A 24793-nucleotide genomic window follows, 5' to 3' on the forward strand; every position below is an offset into this window, starting at 1 on the left:
GAACGCACACTGCTGTGGTATTACCATTGTGTTGATATGGAACCATTTGAGGATAAAATGCAAATGCGGGACACTTTCCTTCCCTAACTTCTTAGTGTAATAAGCATGCAGTATCATGCAGAGTAAAGTAACACTCTTTTTTTTTCTTTTAACAAAAAAGGTTTTACATGAGGAGCAATAGCAGACTGACTCTTGGAAGAGCTGTCCAGTCCTTGACCTCTTTACTTGCAAAGAACATATTGCTTATTACTTAAAGGGACACTCCAGTTCTGCATGCTACCTGTGTTAGCACAATGCAAAGCTGCAGATGGGATCAACTAGCCTAGCTCCTGTGAAGTTAGCGGAACACACCTTCCAGCGTCTCAAAAGCAGAGTTATTTAAGTGATGCATCTTAGAATAAAAACCTAAGAAACAGATCTTAGTTTTGAATGCTAGTTTTGGACCCTTTAAACCCCCACTAAAAGATAATTTGGTAACCATCCAAGGTAGACCGACCGCCGGCTATGAGATTGTGAAACGAGGGTATATGCTCCTGTAGAAGCCACAAGTCCGTATGACATCAACCTTTTTATCTGTTTTCCAATTTATTTATTTGCACGGAATAAAATGTTTCATGGTCACGATGGTACTGGTGGTGGTAGTGGTGGACCACACTGGTAGTTGGTTGGTTTGGTTCCAGGCGTAAAACTCTTTTTACGAGGATTTCCTGAAACATCAATGGACTGAATGAATGGAAATTCACTTCCGGAAACGGAGCTGTTCAAAAAAATGGGCAGTCACGAAAGATCTCTACGGCCTTCATAGCTATGGATGTCTTCACTGTTGCCATGGGGACCACTGGACTAAGTGAAAGGACATAGATTTATTTTCTATGCTGTGCACGGCAGGTTCTTTGGTCAAGGAATGGTCATGGGTATTATTGACAGGATTCACGTTGGGGATTCACAAAACACGTTATAGAAAAAAATAAATCCAATTTGTCCAAAGCCAAACCATGATTGTGGGCCAATTTTCCACCCCCAGTATCTTTAATTTCACCAGCCACAGTTTTGGTTTTTTTGCGGGGGAGGGGAAAAAAATAGACAAATAATTACTCTATTTCCAGTTCTATCCTCACTATATTGATGACTACTCACACAACTCATAACGGGCGCTTTTTTTTTTTTTTCCAAAAAACATCAGACAAAATGCATCTTGCGTATAGGTGACTTCTTTTTTTGAACACTGGGAGAGAGAGAAGAGAGAGAGAGAGAGAGAAGAAAGAGAGATAGACACAGCGTAGGTGTTCATACTCCCTTAAAATCAGCGAACAACCATAGTCTAAACCAGACAGGACCGGACGTGCTGCCTCCTGCGTGTGCTGATTCAATAAACCACCGGTGAAGGCTTTAAAATATGCATCGACATTCGACACACAACGATTCCTCTGTCAGAAGGGGAAGTCACGTTATTAACGTGTAGATGAAGCCTAAGACAAGGTCATCTGTTTTACTAACGGCATCGCTTCCGCACACCTGGGAACAGTAAATTTAGTGGACCATTTAACTTCCTTACCTACATTTAAATAACTATTTTTTGACCAGTAGCACAATATGGCATCAATCCACTGCAGGCAATACCTTGCAGGTACCTGATCGCATCGTCAATCAGTGACATTGATCCAGCAATTCCAAAAAGTCGAACTGAGCCCATGACGTTGACCTGTGACCTTGAACGACCTTGTGATTAAACGAAACGCGCACGTGGCCGCCAGCTGAGAATGCAAGACCCCCAATTTCAGCTCCACGTCTGCCTTTATATTCGCCAGTTTCGTGACATTATTACTGCTGACAATGATTAGTGAGAACATGATTGCCTCGGCATCTCCTCTCCTCTCCAGTCCCTCTGGAGATTCAAAGCCCCCCCCCCCCCCCACCCATCCTGAGGATTAGCATCTGCCGTTTCCATGGTAACATCCTTCAATTAAGCACCAGTCAAGATGATGTTATTGTTGCCAGCAAGGCGCTAATTGATATTGAATTTCACATGGGAGAAGGATGGTGGGGGTAAGATTGGGAAATTGGGGATGGTGGTGGTGGTGGTGGTGGGGGGGGGATCTAGGGCTTCAAATTTGCATTGGATGTCTTGTGCACACACCCCGAACACACCACACACACACACACGCACACACACGCACACACACACGCACACACACACGCACACACACACACACACACACACACACACACACACACACACACACACACACATATTTACACAAACACACACATGTTCACTGACCTCAAATTCCATGACTGTGTTTTGGATTTGATGAAGCAAGTGAGATGTAAATGTTTTGATGTAGATTTCCTGATCAAAACAGTCAAAGTCAACAGAGAAAATATATGAAATGGAGCCCTCAGGCCCGAAAAATGTGTGTTTATGTGTGTTTTACATGAATGGCATGTTCATTGGACTAAATTTGGTAAATTAAAATTCACTGTTTTCCCTGTCTCTGTGCTTTTACATTGTTGATAACACGTTTCCATCAATGGAAATGGTAAAACTTCTGCTTTTGATGTTTAAACAAGCCCCCTTTTTTTTATTATTTCATTGCTGATCTCTAATCAAAATGATGCTGAGAACCCAAAATCACAACCCTGCAACGTCGTTCCTCCGTCTGAGCTGCAGCTTGCTCTCCAGATGACCTCACAGAAATGAGCAGTGCTCAACACACACACACACGCGGATAATGCAAAACTCGTCTCTCGTCTTTGTCGTGCTCGAAGGAGAATCGCAGTACAATTAAAATTCATCGAGAACAAAAACTCTAATTTTAGAGAGGAGGCAGAGAAGAAGGAGATGGAAATGGAAAAAACACACCCGGCGCTGCAGTGAAACCTGGCAGGACTAAATAAGGGTTTCACAGAACAGCACCTATTTTTAAAGGTGGGCAGAGTGATAATCTTGTCTTTGTCACGTTTTGTGTATCCCGTCAGTTTTTAATTTCCAGCATTTGGTGCTTAGTCGTCTGATCGGCTCGTCGCAAAGTGCGGAAATAGACCCGAGGTGTGATGTGTTTTCATCGTCTTGCAAAGAAAAAAAGGACTTTGTCACCTTCAAATCATTTCTATATTTACCTGGCCTCTGGGGCTTCAATGTGACAAAAAATAAATAAAAATACATATGCCAACTCGGCATCCATTTTATCTTTGTTCATGCTGTCGTCTGCCAATTATTGGAGTCTTTTTCTAGGTAATGACTTGCCTTTTCTCACTGGTTTTGGAAATAACACAGAGAATATATTTTAAGTTTGCAAAAATAATACTTGCATGTTTTTTGAGGGGGGGCTTTTTTGCTTTTTTTCTTCTTTTCTTTTTGCAATATCATCAAAATATGAAAAATGATTCAAAGCTCCAAGTCGATTTTCTCACGATGTCTCATGGCGGTTGACTTAAGCAGCAAAAGACACTGTGTAATATAGGTGTTTGTTTTTATTAGAAATAATTGACATTCATTTTGTGCTCTGAAAACTGTACATTTACAAGAGGAAAATAGTAAAATAAATGTCAGCAAATTGAAGACAAGGAGATACAAAGGGGTATTCCACACAAGTAACTCGAGGTTTGGATTTGGGGTGTGGCCTGGAAAGAGGGGTCTAAGGACCAGGAGAAGGTGTCAAACATACCGTGGACTTACTGACAAGGCTATTAAAAGCACATTATTACAGAAGACATGAGGTTCTGTTACTCTGCGCCACATAGTGCCAAGTAACAACATCCTGAAGCACAGTTGGAATATATTCATAGGCTATCATTCATTCTATATAATTTCTGTGTAAGAAGTACAAGTATCTACCTGTCACAAACAGAGACCTCCAAATATGGAGTCTTTCGCTAAGAAACCCCTAGTAAATAGATTCCTTTAATTGCTAATACAGATCCGTTATACAATAGTGTCATAAAGTATCTATATGCTCTGTAAGTATGACATGGTATAAAAGTTTTGAAACGTTGGTAAGAAAAGAACTGCCTAAGTACTGATATCAATCTGCTTGAGCATCAAGCGCCCATCATATTGCACTATTTCACGCTGATGGCTAAAAACACAAATATGTGTCGATTCTTTTTTTTTTTTTTTTGTTCCAGGACCTGCCGCCGCGGAAGTGTGTTCAGCGGCAGGAGCCTCCTCTTAGTTAAAGTGTAAAGAGTCCCGCAAGGCTGAGAAACGAAAGGGTGATGATGAAAGGTCGGATGGACCCTGCATTCCCACGCCCGCCCCGCCCCCTCCCCCGTGCCCGAGTTTGTGCCGTCGCGTTGACAGTTTCCCAGAATGCACCGCTCTTCCCGTGTGAGTCTGTTCACATCCTGGCGTGTTGGTATCAATGAAACCAAGACCTACGGGGAGGAGCGGGCGGGGCAGGGCGGGGCGGGGCGGCCCGTCTCTCGCCTCCATCACCACTCGTTGTGTTTGTCCCATTGCAGTCCACGTTGGCCTAAAATTCTTTACAGAATCCTTTAGTCAATTATAGCTTAGCCTTATGATTTAACAAAAATAAATCAATGACTGAAAGTCTTTACATAAAAATAAAATCTGTGTCAAAATAGGGAAAAAAAATAGAAGTAATAATAATAATAATAATAATAATAATAATAATAATAATAATAATAATAATAATAATATGAATGGTACTTGTGACAATAACAATTATTGTTATAATAATGATTTGAGAATAATCACAATGGAAATGACAATAACATGAATTCAGTTTCTCCGAGGGGAGTCCCATGTTAAGCTCTGTAGAAGAACTTGAATAAACTTAGCAAAATCAAAATGGCTGAGCCCGTCTGCAAAAGCACAGAGTGCGATTCCGAGCACGGATCCGGTGCCTTCGTTTCCCTTTTCCTTGTCCTTTTTTTGGAAGGTGTCTTGGCTCAAAGCAGGACAGGCCACGTGTCACGGTCACCCCCTCCTCTATGGGAGAGAGGATGCACTGTTTATATCTGTTCAATTGTGAGTCGAAAGGAAAAAGAAGCACAAACGTGTTGACCACCGCTCCTGAGCCCGGGCAGAAGGGCACGGGGCGCGAGCGGAACCACAGCCGGTCCCGGTCCACGTAACCAACCCGGCACTCGGCTAACCGTTAAACCCCTAAAGAGCTCTCCGCCGTACGAGGGTTGCTTAGAGTCCACTCTGGGAAACGACATCGAACCACCCCCTCGGCTCCCCCCGCTCCTCCCCCCCATCTAGGACTTTGAAGACATTGATTCTGGGTCACACTTTCTGACTGTCACCCTCCTTGGTTTCCCGCTCTTCAGTCCGTACAGGATCCTTCCTAAAACCAAAAAGGCGACTGAGGTGAAATTCAGGGGGCTCTGCTGGCCCCCCTGTTCTCCATTCTCCTCAGACCTCCGTCTGCAGGTCTATAATGTCCTGCCCCACCATTGGGATGGTGGTGCTGGCCTTCTCCCACTCCACCGAGTGCAGCTCGAGGGGCGAGGCGGCCAGGGGCTCCAGGTCTTTGCGCACCCATGCGGGGGGCGACTGCTGCATTCCCCGGACCCCCTCCCACGGTCGCTCCATTGGACCCTGCTGCTTGTCCTGTGGAAGAAAAACAAGATGGGACTTTAGTAAAGCCAGTGACCACCGCTAAGATTTATATGACTTGACCATGTTGATGAATGTAAAATGAGATGCATGATGTCAGAGGGGACTTGGTGGTCATATTGCCATTTTGGTGAATTATCCTTGAGGCAAGTGCGATATCAGACCAAATATCTTGGATATCTTAGTCCAAATTTGAAACTGTGAGGTTGTGTTTTAAACACTCACGCTGTGGTTCGTTTTGTCACTTCCTCCTGAAGACACACTCCATCTCACAGACTGTAAGGAGGAAGGAAATAGATCCTTATTTAAATGACCCCGAGGCAATAAACAACCACAGTTCAGAAATAAAAAGCAGTGTGTTGGTTGTTTGGGTCATTGTTATACTTTCAACAGGAACGTCCGCTCAAACAATCAAAGGGTTTTCCTTTAGAAGGTACATTTTTCATGTCCTGCGTTTGTCTTCAATTGATGTCCTGCCTGATGGATCACTGGGTAATTGGTTCGCTGTTTGTGAGAATAGTTTACCTTGGTGTCAGAGGCGGGTGACTCTCTGTCTTTCTCAGCGTGATGTAACTTCCTGTTCAGGTCCTGGAACATGTTCTGATGGCGCTTCTTCGTGTGCATGATCTTCTACAGGGGAGAAGGCAACGAGGGGAAACCCGTCAGAAAGAGCTCACGAGTCTCATCGTAACATTCCAAGATGCGGCATTTGTTATTCCCCGGAAGGATAAATTCCGAATCGTATTTACCTCGAAATCCAACTCTGCGTAGCGGGACTTCTGCCTCTGTGGAGACAACGGGAAAGCCAAGAAACTCTCATTAGTCTCAAATATGGTTTGCGGGCAAATAAATAAGGTAAAAACGCAACTATTCAGCCGCGCACGGAGGTGTCCCTGCACGAGGGCCCGCCCTTACCTCCAGGGAGCTCATGGACAGCGTAGAGATGGTCTCGCTCTTGGACATCATGGAGTTCATGGATTCGAAGGTGTTCTCCAGACTGCTGTGGGTGATGTGGGACTCACTGGACATGTTGTGGATGTTCTGGATGGGGGAGTCCCTCTCCGAGTACGACACGCTGACCTGGTCGGCCGGCAGCGACTTCAGCCCGAAGGCTGCCTGGGGCTCGGCGAAGGGCCCGCTGAGGTGCACGAGCCGGGTCTGGGGGAGCTGGTCCAGGCCGATGTTGTACTTGGATATGTCGTCTTTGGGCTTGGACCTCAGCGTGGACGTGGTGTTGGGCATGAGGACGTAGCCGGCGCCGTCGGGGACTCCGCCCTCGGCCTGGCTGCGGGTGAGGTCGGCGTCCAGCTGCTTGAAGAGCTCGCCGTCGCACACGTACACGGGCTTCCCGCAGGACGGGTCCACGCCCATCGCCAGGCGACTCTTCTCTCTCTTCAGGGTCAGGGTGTGGCTGGAATACTCGGGGACCGCCTGCATGTGGCTCTTGCTGGGGTTAGACGGCAGCGTGTGGAAGTTGGAGCCCATGGGGAGGGGCATCTGGGGCGGGGGCATCTTCTCCTCAGAGGAACTCTTCATCCCTTTTCAGACAGAAGAGGAGGAAATTAGTGGACCAAACATCTGGCTATCATTTCGATCCCCTTGTCTGAAAGGGACGCTACATAGCACACAATTTGAATACAAAATGCGAAATCGACTACAACAAAACTTAAAAGGTCTCACCTTGTCTGCTAGAATCTCCATCCTTTTCGAAATCAGACTGTTGATAAGGGAAGAGAAAAGAAGAAGAGATGGTGATGTGACCGCTTAAAAAATTCTCATTAGGGGATAAATGCAGGAGGCACTCAAGACATTAAAAACAACATGCCAAACAAAAAAAACGTACCATAAGCTGGGTATGGCCATTCTGAAGGGAGCTGCCAGAGTCTCCGTTGCCATCATCCTTACGGTCAACCACTCTGCACTTTACGGCCTCTTGAACCTAAAAGGGACAGTTAAACAACGAAGGGATCAGTGATCACGCTCCATCTTTAATCCGTCAGGATGCTCCGTCTGGAAAATCCTTTTTCTTATGCCTACCTCTCTGCGCAGAATGCAGTGGACCATTACAATGATGAAACCTTCCAGGGAGTCGAAGACGGCGAAGAGTATCTGGAAGAGGGCGGAGCGGCGGTCGGTGATGGCCAGGACGGCAGACATCCAGGTCAGGGCCAGGAGAGGCAGAACGACGCAGGAGCTCCACAGCGATGCCCTGCAGAGCGGGAACAGAACGGCGGTCAGGGTCACACTTAGCTAACACAGAAGCGTATTTCAGAGGCGATATCAAAGATAATCGTGGCGCCGACGAGGGACTTGATCAACAAGACCTACCCTGCTCTTTCCTTCAGCTTCACATCGGTGATGCCGTCCTTGGACACCAGCTTGTTGAAGACCAGAATACCAATGACCATGTTCACCTGTTGGCGAGAAAATTGGCGGCGGATGAGACGATGCGGCAATGAACACATTCTAAGCCACGATTTGCATGGAATTGCAATTACTCTTTAGCAAATTGGGTCGAGATACGTCCAGAAATACGAACCAGAACAACAGCTGCGGCGGGGCCCACGAACGAGTAGAGAAGTCCGCCCTCAAGAGAAAGCCAGCAGCTAAAAAAAGACGAGGAAAAAGAGTGGAAACATTTGAGCTCGGGGAACACAGCAGCAGAGAGGGGGGCGGGGGAGGAGTGGGGAAAGAGGAAAGCTGCAATTGAATTTCACTTACTAATTGACGGTGCCGTATCCCTTGGCCTTGGTGAACCCCACAGAAACGGCCACCACCAGCGCAGGGAGCCCTGTTAGGGGGAAAGAAATGGTGGGAAGAGAGAGTTGAGCGTCAAGTGAGAGTTGACCCGGGATGAAGAGGGGAGTGGGTTGTGGATGGAGAGAGAGAGAGAGAGAGAGAGAGAGAGAGAGAAGGGGGAGAGAGAGGGGGAGAGAGAGAGGGAGACAGGCGCCCTTACCCCAGCCTAAGCACAGGAAGCGTTTGCGGATGATGCGGTTACGCAGGCGGCCCGTGACGGCCATGTAGGACTGCCAAGCTTCCGTCAGCACCCAGCAGAAGGAGGAGAGGAAGAAGAACTGCAGCAAAGCCGCCAGGAGACTGCACACCACCTGAGGTGAGGAGGGGACGAAGGGGTCGGGAGAGGGAGGAAAAGAACGCTGTCAGACGGAGTGTCTTAATGGATTAGAGATGAAGTTGCCCTCCGAGAGCCCTGGAAGAGCGGCCGCGATCGGCCCGAACCGCGACTCACCTTGTTGCGAGCCTGAGTCTGTCCGACCAGAATGAGGGCATTGGAGCATATGATGGAGAGGCAGAAGTTGATGAGGATAACGGAGCGCTCAGAGCGAATGTACCTGCGGGAAGGAAAGAGGAGAAGAGCCGGTGAGTGCCTGGGGGAGATGCCGGGAGGGTTCCGGGCGCGGCGAGCTGGGTGCTGACGCGGCTAAACTGGGCATGCCCGGGCCACTTACTTCCACACGGAGACGTAGATAATGATGAGGAGCAGCAGGGTGAGCGAGGAGACCCCACAGCCCACAATGAGAGTCACGGACGGAAGCAGTGCCTTGTCCATGATCTGTAGAGAGGAGACAAGAGGGAAAATATCCGATGAGCGACGCGTTGTGTGAAACACCCACAAAAAAAAAAAGCGCATCGCCGAAAAAGCCATTTTTCTCTACGTGTGCTATCTGGAGTAGCAGACAGCTCCCTGTAGGCAAACGGATGAATGGCACAATTAGGCCACGGCTGCGGCAAGGTGACCCCGGGGGAAACATGTCAGAAAGATGGAGTGGCCAGCTAAACCCCATGGCCAAGGTCATCGCATTTTTCCACCGAGCTTTTGAAGCAGCAAATGAAGCGTGGAGGATATAAAAACATATATCTCCCTCCACTAAGCAAAGGGTGGGGTTGTTTGATTCCCATGGCCATTTCAAAGATATTTTCTTTCCTCGGCAGCCATTAAATCGGTGGCAGTCCCCCCCCCTTCCCTCTCACACTTCCTCTGCATCGGCAAGATGGTGAGTCGATGCCGCAGCCGGCAAGTTCCACCGCCATCCCTGCAGGAAACGGACAGGTGGGCCATTATCACCTGTGAGTTAATCTATCCCCTCCCCCCGTGCGCCCTGCCGAGCTGTGACAGCAGCTTAGCGCCCGCCACTGCCGGCGGCTGTGACCGCCCCGTGTCTCCGACGGACCCGCCGCCGAACCCCGCGGCACCGGACACGGAGAGGGGGATGTCTCCGCTTGCTTTCCCACCTGCGGCCCATCTGCCCGGAAAGGGCACCGGCGCCGGCCGGGGTCTCGGCCGTAGCCAAACGCGAAAGCCTTCCCCCCGCGCCCGCCCGGCACACAGACCTACAGCCGCTCAGAGGATAATTGGCCGGGCTTACCGGCTGCTTGGCGCCTGTCTCGTGCCTGCTCCCCCCCCCGGCTTCCGCGAGAATATGAGGTGATCTAACACCTCTGATTAGTCTCCATCGCCGCAGAGCGAGCGAGCCTGACGGAGCCGCGTGAGTTCGAGGCTCCCCGCTAAAGGCCCTCGTGTTAAACGATACGATTATATTTAGGTAAGAAATTGGAATGCGGCGGACAGGGCGTAAGTGGCCGGAAGCGCAGGTTTCTACAGACGCGGGTGTGAGGCCCGGCAGAAAAAAACGAACGGCATTGTTTGTCGTCAAACTTATGAACGCATTCCTCTGTCATTATGCCAAAAGCACCTCAGACAGAGACGGTTTCCCGCGCTCCCGCGTGGACCTGACTGATGTCAAAGCACAGCCGGTCAAGTCCACACAATGGCAGCCAAATTCCAAATTAGGCTTGCAAATTTGTTTCAAAATCCGCCCAACTACGGGGATCAGAGGGCCCCCGCCCCCGAAACAGATGGCAGATAGCAACGTGGGGAGCTGCTTTTTCTTCTTTTTTTTTTTGCTTCTACCTTGATTGAAGTCGGTGGCTTCGTGGGAATAGCGAAAGGGGCGATATACCGTGGGATGTTCTATTTAATTTCCCTCTCACTCTATCTGGGTTGATTCTGGCACAGCGGGGGGAACTCAGACAGCCTGCGTAACCTACATATAAAGGCACATCTTGTGCATGCCCTTGACCGAATCCTACTTTCTCGACATCGAGAGACGAGATCAAAGAAGCGAGGGGAGGCAAAGGGAATCCACACTGAGGAGCCTCTAACTGGCGGACATTTTCATTTGTGTTGATAATTGATTACCCAGGGTGCCACCCGCTAATCAGGGTCTACCGGTCAAGGGCACCCGCTCCGCTCGCTAAGTAGGCTGCCACCGCTGGGGCCACGGTGTGTCCGGAACACACCACAACTGGTGCAGGAGAAAAACACAAGATCATATCAAATGAGAGCTAAAACACTGCAGTGCCTGGGCACCCTCCTCTTTCTCTTTACTCCACCTCATCTCTCCGTCTCTCTCTCTCTCTCTCTCTCTCTCTCTCTCTCCCTCCTGCTCTCTCCACCCCACCCCCCTCCCCGCGTCTTGTTTGTGTTTCTTATACAACTGGCAGGCGAACGGTATTGAAAATGTCCACAGCTCACATCAAAGGAGGGATACAGGGGCGGATGGGGACGAGGATGAGGGAGGGGGGGCGGGCATCAGAGCATGACCAGACGTCTGTCTCTCATTGGTCAGCTACTCTGGCATTTTCAGGGTGAGACTGCAGCGGCCAGGGGTGGGAGGAGGAGGAGGTGGGGAAGGAGACGGAGGAGGGGGAGGAGGTGGAGAAGGAGACGGAGGAGGAGGCGGGGGCGGCTGGGGGGGGGGGGGGGGGTTGAGGTAATGGGGGATTCAGAGATATTGGCAGACAGAATGATTGGCTCAGCTGAGAACGGCGAATGTGCTTCTTGTAAAAAAAAAAAGAAAAAAAAAGAAGAAGACGGTGTCAACAAGTCACACCGTGTCTGTGAAGGGCAGGTTTGATGGCAAAAAAAAAAGAAAACGGAGATCACCAATTCAGACTGATAAATTGATTTCAAGGCTATTTTATGCTAATTAACGGTTGTTAATGGAGCAAAACTATTGACTGAAACAATGCAATGAGACAAATGTGTGCATACCAGTGCACCAAGTAAGCCATGTGTTGATGGTTATTTATAATGAGGATTGTAATAATAATAATAATAATAATAATAATAATAATAAAAACCTTTAAATATACGTATAGCACCTTTCATACACAGCATACTATTAAATGCACTTTACATTAATATAAAGAAATCAATAAGTAAAAATTATAATAATAATAATAATAATAATAATAATAATAATAATAATAATAATAATGAAAAAAGCAAACATGTTAAGCCACTGCAAACACAGTTTCACAGTAGCAGAGGGTTAGAGGGTGAAGCTGTTTCTATGACCTGGGGGGTTGTATTTTTCTTCAATAGTAGAAATTACAGATCGAGTTTGCGCAGCAGAGGACGTTGCCACGGCAACTAGACAGAGAATCCCTTCAGAAGCAAATAATATGATAATATACAGTATTTAAAAAAAACAACCAAAAACAATACAATGATCAAATAATAAAAATGCGCACTGGCAGTCTGGGTGAACAACAAATTGATTATTATTGATTATTTATTTGTTTTTAATAAACTGATTATTAAAAACGAATAAATCAATAAAAATACAACGGTAAATGTAGGCTGTTTCTTCGCGCGACAAACCGCATGACTTTTTTTGTTGTTGTCCTCTCATCAGGATGTATAGTTATCAGTGACAAGTCATGCTTTAATTGGCTGCAGGCAAATAATCGATATCGATCGGCTTAGCGGGAGACGACGAACAAGCTCGTCGCTATCTTTGCCTTTTTCCTACACTTCCGTGCAACAACCCGCGCCCCCAACGTGTTGCATTAAAGCACCGGGGTCTGTTCTGCGAGGTGTCCAACGGCTCCTGCAGAAAAGACAAAGGACGCGCACGGACCCGCGCGCGGGCGCGCACACACACGCGCTCGATGCATTCACACCTACACCATCGTCGTCGTCATCATCATCATCATCATCATCATCATCATCATCATCATCATCATCACCATCATCATCATAACGATAAAAAAAAAAAAGAGTGAGATCATTATAATCGAAAGATATTTACCGGATCGGGGTTTATCCGCGCTAAGATGGCGAAGGTGGAGAGGCTGTCACACACGCATTTGGTCCTGAATGAGTCCACGGCCACAGCTCTGCAGCTCCGCGCAGACCAGGAGCCGAGCAGCGAAGATCTGCAAGGAGAGAAAGAGAGAGGGAGGGGGGGGGGGGGGGCGAGAGAGAGAGAGAGAGAGAGGCAGATCTGAGAAATACAGCACATCAAACTGCACGGAACTGGGAAGGGTTCGACACACACGTTGTCTTTTTTATTTTTCTTTCTTTGAGGGCTCGTCACGAGCCTTTAGAAAAAAAAAAAAAAAAAAAAGTCGAATAAATGAAAAATAATTTGTCAGTGTCACTGAATCGAATGATAATGCCTTTTCATTTTGCATCAAAATCCATTATTAGGCCTGTGCCGAGTGTTCTATGCAAATTGAGTCAATTAAATAGGCCTTAACGGTCCACGCAGGTGAAACAAGGCCCTGATGATGTGAACACATGGCTTGTGATGACAACTGATGGTCATCCGCCGCTTAATTCAGTTTTTCAATTGTCGTGATTATTCGAGAAACAAACACAAGCAGCATGCAGACAATACATACATGCGTGTCGCAGCCGAGCGAAATTCATATTTATAAACGTGGAACATGAGGTAAAATGAAGATACTTAATGTCCGATTGCCACCATTAAAACGACATAACGAAATGAATTGTCATCATGGGGCTGTCCATCACAATGGGACGATCCTTTCACAGTTGCAATAGATTTGAGATTGTTGGAAGCCCACCCCCGCCAGCCCGCCGCCCCCACTCCCCGATGAACTCTACGCAGAGTGGACAGAGAACAGCGTGTTCCCGCCTCGTGGCTGAAGGTGGCTGGTGTGGGAATATGAAGGGAACGCGGCCACATTTTGCTTTCCGTCTGCTCTCGCGTATATATATCGCACGTCCAGCCGTGTCTGAGACGGATTGAGCGAAATGAAAAAAGTCCCCGTCGGCTCCATTGTTCAATCATATCTTTCTGTAATGTCTTACGAGCGGCGTGATATGCAAAGGGACACGACCTCGCGATTTGAAGCAGTGTTGTATCGCCTTGTGTTTGCACTTTGTGCAAATCGTGAAACATTGGTTCACCATGATGTAATGTGTTATTGTAGGGGATGGTGCGGCAGAAGATACCAGAGATCCCTCTCTCTCTCTCTCTCTCTCTCTCTCTCTCTCGTGAAGGTACTTCCTTAACAATACAAGTCTGAACAATCAACATTGACCCGAACAGTATCACCAGCCAGGGCTCCCCCCGCCCCCCCGCCATTTGCCGTCTCTATCCTGCCATTAATCACATCCAGTGTCCAAAATGAATCTAATTTGGCTGGAGGCACGTAATCCTCCCCACTGAAAGTATATAAGTTAATTACATTTAATCCCCGTTTCCCCTATGCTCTGCATTTCCTTCTTGAATTGATTTAGAAATTGGTTTTGCTTTGCTCTGGCAGTAGATGGTTACAGATCCAGTAGTATATGTGAGGGCTGTGTGTGTGTGTGTGTGTGTGTGTGTGGCTGCGGCTGTGTGTGTGTGCGTTGGGGCAATGGGGGCGATATGCAGGTGGAGCTGAATGCATCTTCATTGCTTATCTGTGCTCCAAGAGTTTATACATCTAAATGCAAATACCTTTGTCCACCTGCGTGTGCTTGGGCGGTGGACCTGGGGGGCAAATTGGTGCAGGCCTTTCAGGATGCAGCGCAAGGCATCCAGGCATCTTTACGAATTTCCACGGACCAAAACCCTTTAACTTCGGAAATGGCGAGCGAGCGCGAGGCAAAGGGGGGCGAGAGGGAGTGGAGTCGCAGTTGCCAGCGCTCCGGCTCGGTCGCGCGCAACCGAGGTTGGAAGTATCGCCTGCGTGTAAGCTTCCAACGCAGGATTGGGGTCAACCCTGTCACAATGCAGTCTGTTAGATCGGAGGGAACAGTCGCTCCGCTCGGCGGGCTCCGCTCGGTCAATCAGCTCGCTTGTCAGTCATCAAAAGTGCCCATCACGCCGTAAACACGTGGGACGGCTGAGCCTGGTGTCTGGGGCTGGTGGTGAATGTGCTGAAGCCTTGCCTTTCCTCCCCGTCACAAGATGATTGACGTAAGTGACAAAAAAAATCCCACGCTTCTCTCGCCGCGGTAAGTACGTGGTGTATGTGTGTGCGATCGGTGACAAATGCATCGGCGCGAGGACCTTGGTAGCGGAGGGGAGTGGATAAACAACGGCATCAACGACCGCGAAGCCGATCGGCGGACGAGCCGACAAGGCCACCCAGCGCGGGGAGATAGTTGGGATGGATGTGTCTACACAGATTTTAGCGGGAGGCCGGCATTAGTCACCACTTACGTTTCACTCTCGTCCCAGGAGATGCAGGTCTCGTTGATGGTGCCCTGTAAGGAGGCAGAGAGAGACAGACGGAGCGACGTGAGAAAACTGCGCAGGGAAGGGAAACGTGTCGGTTCTGAACACAACGTGCGGGCGGCGCCCGGTTGGAGCGCCCTACTACTAACATGTGAGATGCAACAGCTCGGTGCCAGCCTCCTGCCCACATTACCGCCGCCCTTCATCATAGAAGTGACTAAAAAACGGCCATGCGTCCTCCGCCCGAGCTCCTAATTGAGCCGGCTTATCCATGATTGTTCATCCAACTTTAGGCCGTGCTGTGCGGCGTTTGTGGGATTCGGCCCAAATTCTGTGCGGCACTGCAAATGTCAGCACAGGACGAAATGTCAAGCTCCGTGTGCTGTGGTGAGCAAACAGCCCGGGAGGAGGGGGTGTTTTTTTTTTTAAGGGCTCCATTAGACGGGCAACCACTGAGAACTTACATTGTGGAGGTGGGGGAACTCAATCTCAACGGGGGTCGACAGCAGAGTCGGGGCGGGCTGGACGGTCACAGTCACCACCTTGGAGTTGAGGAGTGTGCTGTTGCTATGGGGACGGAGGAGAGAACACGTTGGGGGCAGTTAGAGACCTGTAACGATTCACGGCGGTCATGACGGATCTAAAAGACAAAGACCACTATTTGAAAAACCGCTCTGCACATGGTACAACATCATACGGACAATTTGAGTGGCGCTACCTTTGGGATGACATGATGGTACCGAGGTTTCTGTAGAGGACGACGCCCGTCACGAATGATGTGGTGCCCTCTGGAAAATAAACCAAAACGGCTTCTTGAGCACATGGCAGGAAATGAACAGGGCCGCTGTCTCAAGGGGCCTCCGAGGGATCAAAACGGGGAGTCGATGTGATTGTGGGGGGGGGGGGGGGGGTCTCACCTGACTCCTCGATGGAGAGGGCGTCGCGGGAGACGGTGATCTTCTCCTCCGAGGTCCTGACCCAGTCCAGCATCCCCCCCCAGCCCTTCACGGGGAAGGTGAAGTTGGAGGTGGTGGTCGTGGGGCGCTTGTGGATGCTCAGCACTGGGGAAGGAAGAGACGGAGGGACAGAAAAGAGCCTTGTTAGCGAGCTGGGCCTTGCAATCCCTTAATCCCCTTTCTCCAAAGAGCCTAGACACCCATGACTCCATGAATAATTTCATGCATGGGAACCACGTACGGTTTCTCTGTACAGAGGAGGCACATGCTACCGAATCCATTTTCTTTAATAGAATGTGAGAAACCTATGTAACAGCCATATGTGCGTAACTGTGAATGTACCTATAATCATTTAATGCTGGGGCGATGTCAGGAGTAACATGGGATGGTCCATGTACCTGCCACTGTGTCAGAGTGATAACTGATGGAAGTGACTCCGTATTCAGTGGCGTGATTAAGATGGATGCGCACCCCGGCCGGGTATAGGTAAAGACAAATCATCGCGGCCAGACGCGAGAGAGGCAGCGGCTGGCGGGGGAAATTAGGGCTCACCTAAATTCTCGGTGGCTTCATAAATGTCCTGAAAGCCGCTCATTTTCGTGCCAATCATGTCGACGAAGTCTTCGACGAGGCGCAGGAACTCCTTGATTGTGGCACCCATCTATACGATGGGGAGAAAAGGAGAGAAAGGGAGTGAGCCACTTTGGCGACGTAAGATGTCAGGTGTGTACAATTTCGGAAATTGGTTTCATTGAGCAGTATCACACTATTTCCCATCTCAAATTCCTACAATTCCAACGCTCTCTGCTCTCATGTCAGCCAACCCTCAGGTTCTTGTTAAGAGCACTTAACTACGACATCTACTGGCGGATAACTTCCTCAGGCCCATAAATGGACAAGGCTGTCTTTCCTTTTTTTTTTCCCTTTCCCTCCGCGTGCACACATTTTCTCCCTCGCCCTCCCCCCGGCGGGGAGGGCCGGGGCCGGCGTGTGCGTCTCTCTGACGCAGAACCGCAGCGATGTGGGCGCAAGGCGTGCGCATATGTGCGATGCGCCGTCTCTGTCCCTTTACAACTCTCATCGGGCTAAAGGATGGCACCGACTCAGCGACGCGCAGATTGGAGAGTGGGAGTTGTGATTCAATCTCTCTCTCTCTCTCTCTCTCTCTCTCTCTCTCTCTCTCTCTCTCTCTCTCTCGCGCTCTCTCTCTCTCTCTGTCCTTGGCGATTGACAATTCAACTTCACTCATTGGCGGACGATCTGTTCACTCTTTTGCTTTGCAGGTTATGCAGCTCGGCAACTAGGCGGACTAAAACTGACTCACAGTCTAGATATCATCACAATAGTAATGGCAGAATGGAAATACGTCCTCCGGAACAACTTTGAGCGTGGAGTTAGTTCAGGTTAGTTCACGAAGCCATGCTCAGCTCAGAAGCCCGCCACGCCGTCCGAGCCACATCTGCTAATGGATCAGCTGATCCCGTCTACGCCTGCGATTGGCTATCTCATCCGCGGCGCCTTATTTAAGCTGCTTCGGCCTGCCCCCCCCGCCGCTTTCTTTGCCAGCCGCTTTGCAGCCCACCCTCGCCCCAGCGCCGCCTTTCATGCTGTCTCTGGCTATCAATGCCATTTCGGTTGCCATTGATGCCGCTCCGTTCTGTTCCCTTGGGGGTCTTTGCTGCTGCAGAACAGAGCCATGCGGCCACATATGCGTTACTGCAATTGGATAAAGGTTTCTTTGACCAACTGTGGCCCTGACTGAAAGGATCAAATCGATCAACAGGTGGTCATATCTGATCTTGCATGTTTTCCTGTGTTCTGTTGTCTTGTTGCTTGCCCATTTTAACCATCTGAAACCAGAGTTTGGTGCCTTCTGCGAGTGTTAATTAGTAGAACAGCTCACTGCTCTTACCCCCTCGCTTTCACACTTACACACTGTTCATGTCAACTCGTCAAATGTGCCCGAAAAACCTTCTCCCCAATTTCGCCCACACAGCAAATTTCGGCCCATCACTGGAACGTTCACATGGCGGGTTTATTTTCTCCCTAACCAATATTCACACCAACTCACTTGCACAAACGCACACACACACACACACACACACACACACACACACACACACACACACACACACACACACACACACACACACACCCTCTTATCACTTACCAGCTGTGCCTCCTCCCATTTGTCACGATGTTCCTCCTTCAGTAGGTTGCTGATGATCTGAACGTAGTTCTGCAGATCATTAGATGGGGAACACAAGTGTGAGCGGACCAAATAACGCACCCAATTAAAAACTATTTTTGTGAGAGAGGAATCACAGAAAACACTGTCGCTGCATTTCAAAGACTTCACTCATCGCTGTAATCTAATCGGCGAGAACAGGTTTGTGAGCTGACCTCCACGTCGGCGTGGTTGAGCCTCAGACCGGTTCCCTTGTACAGTTGGGTGGTGTTCTTCAGGATCTCCATGATGGCGACGAGGTCGCCGCTGTACTTGGTGCCCTTGTCCGAGGAGGATCTGAGGCGTGAAATCACTTCAGAGACCCCGTCAATCCCCTGCCCCGTCTGCGTCCTGGAGATGTCGTCCTGTGTCTACGTGAAAGGCAGAGGAGAGATAAAAAACATCATTCTTAATTCAATCTAAGCTCTTGTACCCTATGGGGAAATTAGCAGTGCCGGAGCACAACAGGCGTTTATACCATTTCAATTTGGTTTCTTAATGGGTTCGGGTTTTTTTTTTTTCATGACAGCAGGACTTACCATCATCTGGATTTTCTTATAGTTCTCGGAAACACATTTGACGTGAGTCGGACTCTCCCAGAAGGCAAGGCCTACGGCATCGAGGGTGCAGCGACGCAGAATCAACCCTGTTGACGTGGGACAGTGTAAAGGCGATGGTTGTCATGATGAGCAATATGAAATCAAATATGTCCAGTCGTGTGCATCGCAGATTGGGCGTAAGGGTTCACTCAGAGGAGTTTTTGGATGAGTCATAATCATCAAATACTGTTTTTTTCTGTCCACACTGTGTGTACGTGAAGTTGCAATCACGCTCGCTGAGTGAAACCAGTGTGTCGTGGTACCTGATGCATCAGCTGGGCAGGTGACTGCAGCCATGTCTCCAGCGGGGGTTTTCTTCCATACCACATCTCCAGCGACCTCCTCGGGGCAGATCTCATGGGGTTCTAGATGGATGCAAAAGCTTGGTTTTCATTTGTGCGTTCATATATTAAGTTCTCTTTTAATATACGCCGTTGGATTGTAGTGTTGAACATGTGTGTGTTTTGAGGGGCGCGCGCTCACAAACCTGGGCATCTTCTCTCATTGCAGCGCTTCTTCTCGTCCTTCTCACCGGGGCATTGCGCTCCACCAAATAAAGGCCCATCACACACTCTCTGTCTCTGCTGCATTCCCCCACCACAAGTCCTGCTGCAGCTGCCCCAGGTGGTCCATGAATGCCAACGTCCATCAACTAGGAAAAACAGTGTTAACGCACACGTTAAAGCCCACAACTCTGACAGGACCGACTGAAACCATTGAGGACTAAGTGACAGTGGATCCTTTATTCACCAGGGCACTCTTTCAGGAAGCAGTTGGTGCTCTCCTTCCAGCTCCCGTAGCACTCAGAGCCTCCGTAGGACGGCCCGTTGCATTCCCTGGTCCTCTGTGTTGTCCCATTGGAGCAAGAGGCAGAGCAAGTGGTCCAACCTGACCATTCGTTCCAGGATCCATCCACTAGAGGAAGCCAAAGAAGTGGGAAAGCAAAGGACGATGGAGTATTAGGACAATATCAACCCTCGGGCCACATGCAGCGCACTCACTGATCCTATTAACATTTCACATGGCCCACTTTGGCTGAATTTCAGCAAAACAGAAAGTTTAGAGGATGGGTCTTTTTTTTTTATCCCTCCGGCACCACTGGAGGTGCTTTTCAGCTTCTGGTGTCGACTTTCCCCTCAACATTATAATCAGATGAAACCCCTTTATTCTCTACCATATTTGTTTTAAAGGTATGGAAGAGATGTTTTATTGAGAGAAACATGTTTCTCCAAGGTTGAGAGACAATTTAGGACATAAAATCCTATTCAGACATTTCACATTTTGCAGATATTCTAAGGCCTTAAAGGTCTCATCGCCCCAAAATAGACGAGGTAAAGTGTTCCTTGTCTGAAAAATGATTGCAATTAGTTTATTTCCATGAATTCTAATGGATTACTGAGGATGAATAAATCTTTCCATTTGATGTAAGATGAGTAATCATTTCTCAGTAATGACCCTCCATTACAACCAGATTCAGGGGTTCAACAATTCACCATTGGTGCAGAGAGCCATCTGGTGGTGGATGCATGAAACTGCATGAAGACAATTTCACTGGACAGACCAAGCAGCCAAGTCAAACTTGAAATTCAATGCAAGTTAGATACACTTTAATAAAGAGCTTCACAAACAAACTTGACTTTACTGCCATGTTTTAAAGCCTCCTTTTCAGCCTATTGAAAGGACAGACCGACTAAATGACATTGAATCCCTCCAGGACAAAAGTAGGGGAGATGGTGAATGAAAACTGAGGGTGAAATGTGGTGTATGACCATGAGAACTGTATGAGTCACTCCCTGGCTGTATGGAGCCGCTGACTAATACCTAGCGGCATTTGTTCAGGGGTGCGTCAGATGTGATTCCAAGCTGCTGTTGGTGCTTTTTGTTATGGGAGGGTTGACCATTAAGCTGTTTAATTGGCACTGAAGTGTCAGTGAGTCAGTGAGTAGGAACAATGCGGTTCCAACCACCTCTATTGAAAGTACATTTTCACAGGTTTGGGGTGGAGTGGAGTAAGTCATGAGGTCCTTAGAAAATAGTGTCGCTACTCAATCGTGATGTGAGCTGACTAAATAGTTGAATTTAGTAATTTAGGATATGCCTACGTGGGATGATAACGTTATATAACTGACCAGGGCAGACGGCGATGTTGCAAAACTTGGTTTGTTTGGCGGGGCCAGGGCAGGATTGTCCTCCATGTTGAGGGCCCTTGCAGGTGCGAGAGCGGTCACGGTAACCACGTCCACAGGTGGAGGAACACAGGCTCCAGGGGGCCCACTCATCCCAGGCACCATCAACTGTACAAAAAAGAATGTAGAATTCAAGTCTCCAATGTGCATGTATTTTGTAAATTGTCCACCAGGTGGCGAAGTGGTCCATGCTACAGAAACAACTGAGAATATCAACTTTCTTCCCTCACTAACAGACAGATGCACACACCCCGACTTGCAAACAAAGTTGTGGGTGTGGAGCCAGCCAAGAGCTGACGACTCACCAGGGCAGACGGCAGTATTGTTGCAGGGGCGGTTCTCGCGAAGGGGTCCCGTGCACTGGGTCGCGTGGGAGGCGCCGACGCAGGAGCGGGTGCGGCTCTGCCAGCCCTCCCCACAAGTGACTGAACACACACTCCAGGAGGACCACTCGTCTGCCACGGCATCTGCTCCAAAGTGCACAGGAACACAAGCTCAGCGATGGATGTCTGCAAAGCTACATCTAAAGCAGTGGGCAGTCAAGTAGATGTCAAATTGAACTGCGGCTTCTCAGATTGTTTGTTGTTTCTTTTTCTTTGCTATGTCAGTGTTTTTTCTCCTTTCAAATAAGCGTCACTTACTCCCATGGTACGATTTAAACCTTCAAAGCAAAATCACCTCACCTTTTTGAGTCGCGACACCTCTGTTGGGTTCATCAACATTGTCTCCCTTCAGGCCGATGATGGAGCGCAGGGCTTGGCTCCTGCTGCGCATTTGGCCTGTTAAGAGTTGGAGGAAATGCATCGTCATTTACTTTGCACCTGTAACCCAGCACATCCGGAAACTAAATTACTGAGACAGAAGCTTACCAATGCAGGGCTGAGGGTTGCATGCCCGCCCTTCTTCAACCACACCCTCGCACACTCCGTCTTCCGGCTGGCAGGATCTGCTCCGCACCTGGACCCCTCCCCCGCACTCCTGGCTGCACTCAGACCAGCGGCCCCAACCGTTCCAGGCCTCTGTGACAAGGAGAAGAATGAAGAACGATGGCAGCTCAGTAATTAGCAGTCTATAAATTGGAAATGACATAACACTGGAAATGACATCATATATTACACAATGACAAATGACAGTTGAGTTGTGACTGTGGTCGAGTGGTGGCAGATATTTTGCACCTTTCGATCTTCACATAAATTAAATGTCTGCCTTTCATGAAGAGAACCATATAACATAATTTGAGTGATAGCGGCATCAGTAAACTTTAAATGTTAGGACAGGAAATGAGTAATAATTATGCTCTGTGCCGGGCGATCATGGGAGAATGTGGACAAGGACAGCTCTTTGTTGTCGCACGCTCAAGTCGATAGACGGTCCAATTGAAATGGTGATTGTATGCTTTAAAGCACTTGGTGTGAACCGCGGCAGAGCGCTGTGGAAGGCTGGCTAGTGCGTTGCTATGACGACCACAAGTGCTGCGCTTCGATTTCCGCTGCCAGCTGACTGCGAGGGTTTTGTGCTCATTCTATAACCCCCCCCTTACCCCAAACCCCCAAACCCCCTGCTCACCCCAGCATCATAGCTCTTGCCAAGCAACACCCTCAAATCTCATGACACGCCCGCCTCAGGCAACATGGAGAGCGAGCATTGTGTGCAGTCCAGGTGGTCGGGCCACTTAGGTGGTTTGAAGGAGCACCCATGCATTTCCCGAACACCATTGATTTACTCCTCATTACTTTGGGGCAGCAGAGGGCACATCTCTTGGTCCGTGCCCTCTGCTGTCCAGGCGAAAATGATTATCCTCAGCGGTTGCTCGGACACGGGGGCTAATGGGAGGTAGTTGGTCTGGAGGCAGCTTGGGCCGAGGAGTCCTAGAGAACATAACTCCCTGTCGGCAACACTACATCTAATCAGACAGACGGCATTAGAGGACACAGCAGGAACTAGCATTAGGGGAACACAGCAGATGTGTGGGGTTGCACTGTTTTTCCTTGTCTCTTTCTCTTTTTATGTGGAGAGCTGTTTTGATGTGTTTGTTTTGTCTTCCCTGCACAACTTCACGTTTTGCAACTGCTGAATGTAATGGTTTTCCACTTAACACCAATGTAGTGCTGATGTATTCTACTTACTGATGAGCTCAGCGTCGCGCACATTGTCTCTGGGGACTGGGAGGCATTTCTCAACGTAGACGCCTCCCCTGAAGCAACTGCCTGGCTTCCTCTGTGGCGTCTCCCAGCACTGGCAGGGGGTGTTCATGATGCCGCAGGGATTGTCATGGGTGCTGCTGGACAGACACTTCTCTAGCCACTGGCACAGCATCTGGCAGGCGGGCATGCTGGGGTTCCTCTTCCCGACAACAAGAAACTCTGCTTTGAACTCGCTGACGTCGCTCTCTCCCCCGTAAACCTCCAGGCCATTTCTTGGCATCACCTTGCGAAGCTGCAGGAACTGCTTGCTGGACTCCAGGTAGGTGACAGTGGTGGAAGCGTCACACAACCTGACCACATCGTCGAAGCTCTCCATGCCCAGGTAGGTGCGGGAGGTCTCGATGAAGGAGTCGAACTGGAAGGTCTTGATCTGGCGGGGCATGCAGGAGTCGGTGGGCTTGGTGATCTTCATGTAGACGGTGTAGCGCCGTGGGTCGGGGTTCTGCAGGGTCCAGGAACACGGTGTGGAGGGCAAGGCGACAGCAGATGAGAACATGCCGAAGAAGCGGCTCCTTTCCAGGGTGGCACAGGTGGCGGAGGCCGGGCCAGACGGAGTGCAGGAGGTCAAACCGAAAAACACCAGGACAAGGGCCACCCAAGGGCCGTAGAGAGCTGACCACGCCATTTGGTCAGCTAAGGTGTTGTGCGTTTTTGTTGAAGTGATTGCTGGTTTATTGTTTAGAATGTTACTTTGATTGCTTTGAAACTTCTGGCCACTTTCTTGAAGGGTTGGATGGGGTCTGTAGTCTTAAGTGAGACAGACAGACGGTCCTATATGCTGTGGAAGAGAAGGAAACCAAGAGGAGAAAAGATAAAGTCATGGTTAGTATGCAATGCATTTTTATGCACAATCTGTGATAGAAAAATATTCACAGTTCTAAACATAATTCCTCCGAAACTGAAATGACAGTCCTTGCCAGCAGGCTGGTAACTCCATGCTTTTTCTCTATCCTCCCACACACTAGGCTGCCGTGACAAAGTGCGTCAGTCTGACGTCCATAGCAGTATCGCTCGCCACTGGAAACTACAGACGCTCATCACTTCCATTACATATACAATGTCCTCATCCCCGTTGAGTGCTAAACAGGAGCTGTGGTTCGTCTGTTGCCATAGCAAAGCATCGTTTCCTACACAAGCACCGGCACTTGTGACTTACTCTGCAGCATAGCAGTGCATTGAGTGGAGAGGAATCTAACAAATTGAATGTGCTGCAGAATCCACTGTAGATGCACGCATGTGAATGCAGAACACCCATGTAAAATATGTACTGTAGGTGTGAATGGTAAAATGCTTGCAAATGTCTAATTAATTCTGCAAGTATGGCTAATAAGGCACTGCAATTAAACTTATTAGACTCTTTTTACTTTGTCTTTGCAGAAAGTTTTTTGCAACTTTGAAAGATACGTAATGTAGTTTACACATCTCCATGCACAGAGTTGAGCATGCAACTGCATCCATGGTGAACACTGCCTGACCTGCAGGAAAGAGCACATGGAATCAATGTCAAGGTCTGTGCAGTGGAATAATTTAT

General features: G+C 48.8%; 1 protein-coding gene across 1 annotated transcript; it reads right to left on the minus strand.

The window, feature by feature from the left end:
- Window positions 1-5383: 5383 nt before the first annotated feature.
- On the minus strand, window positions 5384-23887 carry LOC307234658 (adhesion G protein-coupled receptor B1-like; the record flags this gene model as incomplete). Its single annotated transcript, XM_080006497.1, has 31 exons — window positions 5384-5581; window positions 5813-5863; window positions 6113-6217; window positions 6337-6372; window positions 6503-7125; window positions 7268-7304; window positions 7431-7526; window positions 7625-7796; window positions 7916-8001; window positions 8127-8193; window positions 8309-8378; window positions 8547-8697; window positions 8838-8940; window positions 9058-9161; window positions 12706-12832; window positions 15076-15119; window positions 15555-15657; window positions 15809-15878; window positions 16008-16151; window positions 16599-16707; window positions 18217-18285; window positions 18450-18644; window positions 18813-18919; window positions 19136-19237; window positions 19360-19524; window positions 19623-19787; window positions 21002-21166; window positions 21364-21525; window positions 21742-21837; window positions 21928-22077; window positions 23185-23887. 31 exons carry the CDS (start codon window positions 23885-23887, stop codon window positions 5384-5386), a joined length of 4575 nt encoding a protein of 1524 aa, XP_079862623.1.
- Window positions 23888-24793: the final 906 nt, after the last annotated feature.

This window comes from Zeus faber (assembly GCF_960531495.2).
Source record: "Zeus faber genome assembly, chromosome: 1".
In the NCBI taxonomy this organism is placed as follows: domain Eukaryota; kingdom Metazoa; phylum Chordata; class Actinopteri; order Zeiformes; family Zeidae; genus Zeus; species Zeus faber.